Source organism: Chenopodium quinoa, unplaced genomic scaffold (genome assembly GCF_001683475.1).
Source record: "Chenopodium quinoa cultivar QQ74 unplaced genomic scaffold, ASM168347v1, whole genome shotgun sequence".
In the NCBI taxonomy this organism is placed as follows: domain Eukaryota; kingdom Viridiplantae; phylum Streptophyta; class Magnoliopsida; order Caryophyllales; family Amaranthaceae; genus Chenopodium; species Chenopodium quinoa.
The window spans coordinates 2,622,995-2,633,346 of NW_018743021.1; the positions used below are offsets into that span (position 1 = coordinate 2,622,995).

The 10,352-nt window shown below is 40.0% G+C and overlaps 1 protein-coding gene and 1 pseudogene across 3 annotated transcripts; both read left to right on the forward strand.

The window, feature by feature from the left end:
* Positions 1-1,327: 1,327 nt before the first annotated feature.
* LOC110730290 (F-box protein CPR30-like) lies at positions 1,328-9,408 on the forward strand. 3 transcript variants are annotated; one of them, XM_021910080.1, is made up of 3 exons: positions 1,328-2,565; positions 2,931-2,991; positions 6,562-8,039. In XM_021910080.1, the coding sequence occupies exons 1-2, from the start codon at positions 1,422-1,424 to the stop codon at positions 2,942-2,944; spliced, it is 1,158 nt and encodes a 385-aa protein (XP_021765772.1). In that variant the 5' UTR covers positions 1,328-1,421; the 3' UTR covers positions 2,945-2,991; positions 6,562-8,039. The 3 variants fall into 3 exon arrangements, with proteins under 3 accessions (XP_021765772.1, XP_021765773.1, XP_021765774.1); XM_021910081.1 differs by lacking the exon at positions 6,562-8,039 and adding an exon at positions 4,246-4,280; XM_021910082.1 differs by lacking the exons at positions 1,328-2,565; positions 2,931-2,991 and adding an exon at positions 5,891-6,293 and having other exon boundaries at positions 6,562-9,408.
* On the forward strand, positions 3,001-5,732 carry LOC110730291 (annotated as a pseudogene).
* Positions 9,409-10,352: the final 944 nt, after the last annotated feature.

Genomic DNA, 10,352 nt, shown 5'->3' on the forward strand with positions numbered 1-10,352 from the left:
GCTGCATCCTTCTTTGATGCATTACCCCCAAGCGGCACAAGCGCCACTACCGGCTGCTCCTCCTCCTCCAACGCCTCTTCCTCAGCAGCCGCCAGGATCTCTTGATTATATCTATCAGAACACTGGCGGTAAGTTTTTTCCCATGAGGCAAAGTCGGCATTGGGGAAGAGGCGGCCCCAAGTCATGCGCTGGATTTGAGCAGAGTCTTCCATTATCTCCCGGACCAGCTCTTTCTTTTCTTGCTCGGCCTTTTCCGAGAGCTCCTGAGTAAGACTCTTCTCCTGGGTCACCAGGCGTTCCTTTACGCTCGCCAAGGATTTCTCCAAGGTTTCGTATGAGGACATCTTTTGGCGAAGAGGTCTCAGCTCGGCCTTGAGGTTGTTGATGGTCGCCTCCAGCTCGCTATTCCTCTTCTGGGCCGCCTCTAACTGAGCCCGGATAGCGGCGGTAGCCTGCGCCTGATAATAAAGAATATCAATGGTCAGAACTTCATTTTGGGCAATTTGAAACATTGCCTTATCACAGTCAGAGGCGGCCATAGCTTTTGCAGCCTTTACCTCTTTGTTCTTCCGGTCAAGCGGCTTGCGAAGGCCGTTCACTCGGAGCGGGGCCTAAGTAAAAAGGGGAACAGGCGTCAGTTTCCAAACAAAAAAAGAAAACAGGCGTCCTGGAATTCAAATACTCAAAAATATGCTAAGTATACCTCAGCAAGGACCCCTGCAATCCCGTCTAGGTCAAGGGTGCCGACACCCTTGACCGCCTCCCTTTCAGCTGGAGGAACGGCCTTGATCATAGACTTGGCCACCTCGACTAAGTCAGGCTCCTGAGGGCCGGCTGCATCAAGCATAAACAAACGGATTAGACCTAGTAAAGAAGGGAGCAAGTCTAAAATTTACAAGGATAATTTCACACTTCTAGGTGGCCCAACTGGAGTTTTAGAAGAAGTGGCCGGCTGTTTCTCAGCCGCCGCATGTTTCCTGGCAGAACCAGGAGAGCTCGCAACAGTCGTCCTCCGGGCCTTGGGGATAACTCCGTTTAATGATATGAATGGTGAAATTTTACGAGAGGAACTATAATTGGAGAGTAGATATCTCATTATAATCTGAAGCTGGTTTATAGAGTCAAAACTCAAAATGTATGTTAAATGTCTCAAGCATCACCTGTTTAGTGATTTTTTGAAGTTGGCAACTTATTTTTGCATGTGTTTAAGCTTTGCAATTATGTTACTGTCCTGTCTGAGTCGTTATCAGTTGTTAATTTCTCTATCTAATAGTAAAAAGTTTGTACATTACTGGAGTTTCTTGTGCACATACATACATATGCAGATTATAATCGTTTATTGATTTATTAATTAACCCTCATAACTATTGAACCAATCTGATCCCAGGTAGAGAGAGAAGAATAGGGAGAAATTTTCTGTGATGGCATCTACTCCATTGGATATATTAGACAATGATATACTCCCACGACTGCCTGCAAAATCTCTTGTGCGCTTCAAGTGTGTATCCAAAAAATGGTTAGCCTTGATTTCTAGCCATGAATTCATACTCCGTCATCTTGACTATGCTCTCTCCTCCAACTCAAACCAACTCCTCATCCTCACTGGTAATGATGGTTGCCTCTACTCATTCAACTTGGATTTGCCGAAAACTCCTGCTGTCAAGCTGCCGAGCTTTGGGGTAGAGCCCTTTGTTGTTGGATCTTGTAATGGATTGGTTTGCATCCAAAGTTATAGGCCTTGTTGTCTTGTCCTGCTTAATCCTTCGACTGGCAGCTACCGGGAAATCCCCTCTTTGCTTCCACCTAGAAGATGTTCTGCTTTGAATTTTGGGTTTGGCTATGATTGTAATAATGATGATTACAAAGTTGTTAGAATCGTTGACCGCTATCCTTCTATGGGATTCCTCGGTCATCAAATGGATAGGATAGTTCATGTTTATAGCTCGAGGGCAAATTCCTGGGAAGTGATTGAGCGGACTTCCCCTCAGGATTCTATGGGAAATCGTGAAAATGGTGTCCTTATAAACAACAATCTGCTTCATTGGAAGTTTTGGAGTTTACAGGAAGGTAAATATCAGATCCGTTGTTTCAATCTTTGTGAAAAACAATGGACTCATGATGTCCCATTGCCAGACTATATGGGTTCAATCATGCATTCTGCTAATGATATACGAGATGGACTGCTGGATTTTGGGGTTTTGGAGGGTTGTTTATACTTATCAACTAAGAATCCACAACAACCTGTTATTGATATATGGGTTATGCATGAGTATGGTGTGAAAAAATCTTGGGTTAAGGTGTTCCAGATTTCAGACTCATGTGTCTTTGGATCATTGCAAGTTTCACCTATTGCTTATGACAGTCTCAACCATCAGATTTTGCTTAGAACAGCGAATAAAACTGAGCATAAGGTCTTGTGGTACGATATTAAGGGTGAAACAACAAAAAGTGCTGAAATCAATGGGGTTGCAGATTGTATTTGGATCGATGTATGTAAAGGCAGCCTTGTTAATGTTCCTGGTGGTTCCCAAATCAGAAAATCAGCACAGAAGGATGGGAAAGAAGGTAAGCAGATTTTATTCAACATTCTTGGATTTTCGATTTTACATGTTAGATCTGATTTGTTAGCTTGATCTATTGTTCAACTTGGATGATATAACTTCCTGTCTCTGCTTTGATATGACATTGTTGATTGAATCTAACACGATTAAGCTTAAGCTTTAGTGGCCTTTTAAGAATATTGGAATCTAGATGGGTCATTGCCGGATGATTTTGTCATTGTTAGAAGTAACAAATATACTGGCTGGTTTAAAGTTTTAATGTATGTTAGTTTTTCTGTTGATTTTTGATGATTCTTTTCCTTGTTTGCTTAATTTTTGTCTTATTAATGTGTGTTTTACTAAGAAAATTTGTCTTATATTGTGTTTTAGGTATGAGTTTTTGAGAATGGACTAGTTTGGACTGCTAGGGCTAGTGGATAACAAAAACCAGGTATGATTCTTCTTTTATAGAAGTTTTGCAAGTGGTGTTACGACCCGATTTTGTTGGCTCAATTTACGTTCCATATCATTTTGAAATATTGCTTATATGTGATCGTTTGTCTTCTATCTGATTTCCTTGTCCAGGACTTCTCTCATTTTATTGCACTTCTGTATTTTCTTGGTTGTCAATTGTCACTAGTGCAGCCTATATGAATAAATGGCTCAGTAATTGTTAGTGTGCACAATTCCAATATGAAGTTATCTAATACGAAGTAATTATACTGACAGTTTTTCTTCTAGCAATTCTTGGCCTATTGAGATCAAATCTCCTTATAAGGTTGCAGAACAAGTGACGACAGTACATTATTGTGACTTGTTTGGAATTCTATTGTACTAGATATATTCCATATTTTGTGCTCTTGAATGCTTGATTAAGAATATTTAAGATGATTCAAATGACTCTTCAGGAAAGGCTAACAACGTAACAAGTGTGAAAGCGTAGACTCTACTCAGGGTGAGAAAAGAGATAGTGTACATGAACTTTGGGAGTAAAACAGAGAAAGGATTAAGCTAAGTGATCGTAGCAGTAACAATAGAGAAACCCGGAGAAGTTAAGATAGTGTACAACGTAACGAGTAGTGGCTAACAACAATGATTTTTTTTTAAGTTGGCAACTTTCTTTTTTAGTGTTCGGTATAATTAGTGAGGAGTGTACCCATTAATTATTTACAATCTAAGTGGAAACCTGCTGTTTTAACTCTTTAAATATAGTGTAGAGCATTAACAAACTTCTTTTTCCATTGTTTAAGCTTTTACATATATGTTACTTTACTATCTGAGTTGGTATCAGCTGTTAATTCTATCTGATAGTAAAGTTTGTATATTACTGGCATTTCTTGTGCACATACATACATATGCAGATTATAATTGTTTATTGGTTTTTTAATTCATTGTAATAGACTAACCTTAGGAGGGGCGATTTGGAAAGTCTAATATTTCTAGGTTAGGAGCCTTTAGCTCGCTTTAGTATATAAATAGGGGATAGGGTAACCTCAAGGTACTAGGATAGTGATAATTTAAAGTTTTTAAGGAGAGAGTATAAGCTATTAACCTATCACTTTTGTATCAATTCTGCCATTATCAATCAAAATTCCGAGCTTTCATCTTTATTCATTGTTGTTTTAAATCAGAAATACTAAGCTAGAAAATCAGCCTATTACATTAAATCTCGTAACTCGTAGCTATTGTACCAATCTGATTCCAGGTAAAGAGAGAATAATAGGTAGAAATTTTATGTGATGGTATCTACTCCATTGGATATAATACACAACGGTATACTCCCACGACTGCCTGCAAAATCTCTTGCGCGTTTCAAGTGTGTATTCAAAAAATGGTTAGCCTTGATCTCTAGCCATGAATTCATTCTCTGTCATCTTGACTATGCTATCTCCTCCAACTCAAACCAACTCCTCATCCTCACTGGTAATGATTGTTGCCTCTACTCGTTCAACTTGGAATTGCCGAAAATCCCTGCTATCAAGCTGCCGAGCTTTGGGGTAGAGCCCTTTGTTGTTGGATCTTGTAATGGATTGCTTTGCATCCAAAGTAGTAGTCCTTACCGTCTTGTCTTGCTTAATCCTTCGACTGGCAGCTACCGACAAACCCCCTCTTTGATTCCACCTAGAAGATGGTCTGCTTTGAATTTTGGGTTTGGGTATGATTGTAAAAATACAAAGGATAGTTCAGGTTTATAGCTTGAAGGCAAATTCATGGGAAGTGATCGAGTGGACTCCTCCTCAGGATTCTATGGGAATCCGTGAAAATGGTGTCCTTTATAAACAAAAATCTGCTTCATTGGAAGTTTTGGAGTTTAGAAGAAGGTAAATATCGAAGCTGTTGTTTCAATCTTTGTGAAAATAAATGGACTCGTGATGTTCCATTGCCGGACTATATGGGTAATGATATACGAGATGTATTGCTGGATTTTGGGGTTTTAGATGGATGTTTATACTTATCAACTAAGAATCCGCAACAATCTGTTGTAGATATATGGGTCATGAATAAGTATGGTGTGAAAGAATCTTGGGTTAAGCGGTTCCAAATTCCGGATTCATATGTCTTTGGATCATTGCAAGTTTCACCTATTGCTTACGAGACCATCAGATTTTTCTTAGAACAGCAAACGAAACTGAGCATAAGATCTTTTTGGTATGATATCAAGGGTGAAACAACAAAAAGTGCTGAAATCAATGGGGTTGCAGATTGTCTTTGGATTGATGTATGTAAAGGCAGCCTTGTTAATGTTCCTGGTGGTTCCCAAATCGGAAAATCAGTACCGAAGGATGGGCAAGAAGGTACACAGATTTGATGCAACATTCTTGGATTTTCAATTTTACATGTTAGATCTGATTTGTTTGCTTGATTTGTTGATAAACTTGGATGATATAACTTCCGGTCTCTGTTTTTAGACTTGAACCTAAAATGGTTAAGCTCACGCAGCCTTATTTATGACTTAATATATGTAATTTGAGCAAGTTCTGAATCATTTTTTAAAGGATTTTTTTTTTAAATAACACCATAAATTTTACAAAAAATAGATTATAACACCACAACTTTTCAAATTTTGAATATAACACCACAAAAAATCAAAAAAAATTATTTCACCACGATTTTTGGATGTAATCCGTTAAAAGCACCCACGATGAACACGTGTCGATAAGCTCTTTGTTAAAAAAAAAAAAGAAAAATATAAAAAAAACCCTAACCTAAACCCAACCAACCCCACCACCAGCACCACCTTCTCCAGCCGCGCCAACGCCTAACCCAAGCCGACGGTGTCACTTGCCCCCCCCCCGAAACCCGGCAAAATTCTTCCTTCCCTTCTTCCCCCTCCCCGAAAACCACCCCAACCCTCCTTAACCACCACAAATCACCGCATACCCACCGCAATTAACCACCTACCACAGCAAACACCAACCCCGAAAACCACCCTCCCTTACCTTTCACCCTCAAAACGACCAAAAATCGGCCACGAAAGCCCTCGATTAGTCGATTTTGACCGCCGATTTCGCAAAATTGGGGGAAATGGGAGTGGATTTCGCGGTAGATCGAGAATGGGGGTGGATTTTGCGGCGATTAGGGATGGTTTTTGTGGTGGTTTGGAGGGCTTAAGGTGGTTTTCGGGGAGGGAGAGGGGGTAAAGTGGTGGATCGGCGATCGAAGGCGTTGGTTTCGTCGGATTTTGTTGAGGCAATGGATGCCGGCGGCAATTGGCGGTTGAGGTCGTTGGTGCAGAGGTGGTGGGAGGGCTAGGTTAGGTTTTTTTTTAATATTTATTTAAACCACTAGACACTTGACACGTGTCTTGTACGGACCCCACTAGCGGATTTCATCCAAGAATCCGTTACATGGTGGTGAAATAATTAAAGTTTGAGAATTTGTGGTGTTATAATTCATTTTTTGTAAAATTTGTGGTGTTATTTTAAAAAAAAATCATCTTTTAAAATGCTTTCAGTGTTTATTTCAACTTAGTTTTTGTTACAATGCAATACTTGACCCGCTATTCTTTTCTTCTCAACAGCCATCTAGTACCATCAGCGACGATGATGCATATTTTGTGGGTTATATGCGAGTCAGTCTTAAGATCCAGAAAATCCAACACTGTCAACCTCCTTACATACGCTCAAGACTTAACAAGGCAGTCTCGAGCAACAGCCATCACCTCAGTGTTTTGCTAGTGTTAGCTACAATCTTATTTTAAAAGACCACGGTCGTTCTTGTTGCTGTTGTCATTGTTGTATTGTCTTCATTGTTGGTTCTACAGACTACAGAGGTTCGCCTTCTTCTACTGGGTATGTTTTTTGATAGAACACTAAATAATAAACTTGTTATTTAGTGTAATGCTGGTGTATGTTGTATATGTAGTATATATTGGTGACAAAATATTACTCAATGGAAAATTGCTGTTCAACAAAATGCATATTATCTCTATGTTCATGTTGTTGTACTAAAAGAATATTGTTATTCAGGGCTGTCTATGTCAACTGGCCGGCAATCAAACAAAAAATAATTTTGAACTTTTAACCAATTAAAAAAATAAAGTATTGCACAGGTTATAGAATTATGGGTTACAAACTTACAATTATTGAAATCCCCCTAAATAAAAACTTATTTAAATGAAAAAGAGAGGAAGAAAAAGAGGGAGAAGCAGCCCCAATACAAACCAATGAGGTAACGCAAATATGCAATGCCTACTGGTAAACTAGAATGTAAAAGTTTTGTAAGTTAATTGGCTCAAGCACACACAAACACACATAAGCATCGGATGAGCTGGAGGGAGTACAAGCACCAGAGCTGCACTGTTCTGGAGGTCCATCACCGGCACATACATCGCCCGACTATATACAATCATAGTCATCTTTTGGCATCATGATCAGTTGCCGGAGTAAGTCTAGGCTTTCTTCTTCATAGATTGAATTAACCTCCTTTTCAACTCACTTCGCTTCCACCATTGCTTTTGTTTTAGCTAGCAACAAGTCTTCTTTTGTTATCTTTATAATGCCTCTTAGTTGTAGCTTCGCATTTACGGCCTAGCATCGCTTTTTTAGTGATTTTTTGAATGTGTCAACTTTCTTTTTTAATAGGTGTTCTGTATAATTAGTGAGGAGCATGTATTATGCTTACATCCTGCCATATCTGCGATATTATATTCTTCTCTTCATACTTACATAGGAAGTGGTTGTTATTGAGATGAATTTATTAAATGCAGTACCATGCTCTCTATACACATGCTTAGGATAATAAATTATGCACAATCTAAGTAGAAAGTCTGGAAACCTGCTGTTTTAACTATTTTTAATGTAGTCTTCATTGACTTCATATATGTTACTGTCATATCTGAGTTGGTACCAGCTGGTGATTTCTCTATCTTATACCAAAACGTTTGTACAATACTATGGTTTCTTGTGCACATACACACACAGATTATAATCATTTATCGGTTCATTAATCAATCCTCGTAACTGTTGAACCAATCCGATTTCTGGTAGAGGGAGAACAATAGGGAGAACTTATTTCTGATGGCATCTACTCCAGTGGATATAATAGACAACGGTATACTCCCACGCCTGCCTGCAAAATCTCTTGTGCGCTTTAAGTGTGTATCCAAAAAATGGTTAGCCTTGATTTCTAGCGATGAATTCATACTCCGTCATCTTGACTATGTTCTCTATTCCAACTCAAACCAACTCCTCATCCTCACTGGTAATGATGGTTTCCTCTACTCATTCAACTTGGATTTGCCGAAATCTCCTGCTGTCAAGCTGCCGAGCTTTGGGGAACAGCCCTTTGTTGTTGGATCTTGTAATGGATTGCTTTGCATCCAAAGTATTAGGCCTTACTGTCTTTTCTTGCTTAATCCTACGACTGGCAGCTACCGGCAAATCCCTACTTATTATCCACCAAGAAGATACACTGCTTTGAATTTTGGGTTTGGGTATGATTCTAATAATGATGATTATAAAGTTGTTAGAATTGTTGACCAACATCCTCGTGTCATGGGGTTCTTCTTTCCTGAAACGGAAAGGATAGTTCGTGTTTATAGCTCGAGGGCAAATTCATGGGAAGAGATGAAGTTGACTCCTCCTCAGGATTCTATGGGAGACCGCAAAAATGGTGTCCTTGTAAACAACAATCTGCTTCATTGGAAGTTTTGGAGTTTAGAGGAAGGTAAGTATCGGATCTGTTGTTTCAATCTTTGTGAAAATAAATGGACTCATGATGTCCCATTGCCGGACTATATGGGTAATGATATACGAGATGGTTTGCTGGATTTTGGGGTTTTTGATGGATGTTTATACTTATCAACAAAGAATCTGCAACAATCTGTTGTTGATATATGGGTGATGAATGATTATGGTGTGAAAGAATCTTGGGTTAAGCTGGTCCAAATTTCAGATTCACATGTCTTTGGATCATTGCGAGTATCACCTATTGCTTACGACAGGCTTAACCATCAGATTTTGCTTAGAACAGCAAACAAAACTGAGCATAAGATCTTGTGGTATGATATTAAAGGTGAAACAACAAAAAGTGCTGAATTCAATGGGGTTTCATACTGTCTTGGGATCGATGTATGTAAAAGCAGCCTTGTTAATGTTCCTGGTGCCCAAATTGGAACATCAGAACAGAAGGATGAGAATGAAGGTATGCAGATTTGATTCAACATTACATGTTAGATCTGATTTGTTAGCTTGATCTTTTACTAGGATTATATAACTTCCTGTCTCCGCTTTGATATGAGATTGTTGACTTGAATCTTACGCGATTAAGCTCACGCAGCCTTATTTGTGTTTGATTATGTAGTATGAGCAAGTTCTGAATCATTTTACTCAGTGTTTTTAGTGTTTATTTCAACTTAGTTTTTGTTTGGGTCCAATTTAGTCAAAATTGGGCCTGAGCACTAAATGATCCAATTAAAAGCCCAAGGTCAAGGTTCAACTCTCCAATTGCTCAAAAGTCAAAAGTCAGCCCACAAAGTAAGCCAATTGGGCTAAAGCCCAACCTCTCCAAGTATGATGAGGTATAAAAGCCCTCATATTAACACATTCAGGAGGACATCACATACATTATCTCATACACTGATTATTCCAATTCATATGCTCATTCTTGCATTGAGAAATACTCCACAAAAGCCTCAAGCTACAAACTCTCTTGCATAGTGTCTTCCTTTTTACACATTGTACTGACTTTAGCATCGGAGGGGCCTTCCTCGGAAACACCCCCGAGGCTAGTTTACGTGTGTTCACTGTGCAGGAAACCTTCGGCCCAACACAGCTTGGATCGAATCCAGTCTTCTCCATTTCAGTGGACCTTCGGCAAGGTCCCATTGTTTTCAACCGAAACAATTTGGCGCCGTCTGTGGGGAAGACTTTCAAAAATCTTTAAGCCAAATTCCTAACCAAGATCATCTTGCAATTATCTTAGCAGCCATGGCTAAGAACCGCAAGAGCAAAAGCCTCCGTCAAGGAGCGGGCGAAAAGCCTAAAACCCCTACACCATCGCCCACGCCGGACCGGAACTCTCCCAAGGGTGCCGGCTCGGGGGGAGGATCACACAAGGAGGATTCCCTATCTCCTGTAATGCATGACTCTCAATATAGGCCGGACCACTCTCGGTCTAGCAGGGGTCAGTCTGATCATAGGACATATTCAGTGTCCCAAAGCCAACCATCGGCTGCGCGGCCTCATTACCACACTCGGCCGGGGACCCCTTTGACGGGGCCCAGTTCGGAAGAGGTGGCAAGAGCGCTGGCAGTACTCATGGAGGCAATGAGGGCACAGAATATGCCACCGCCTCGTGATCGAACTCCTC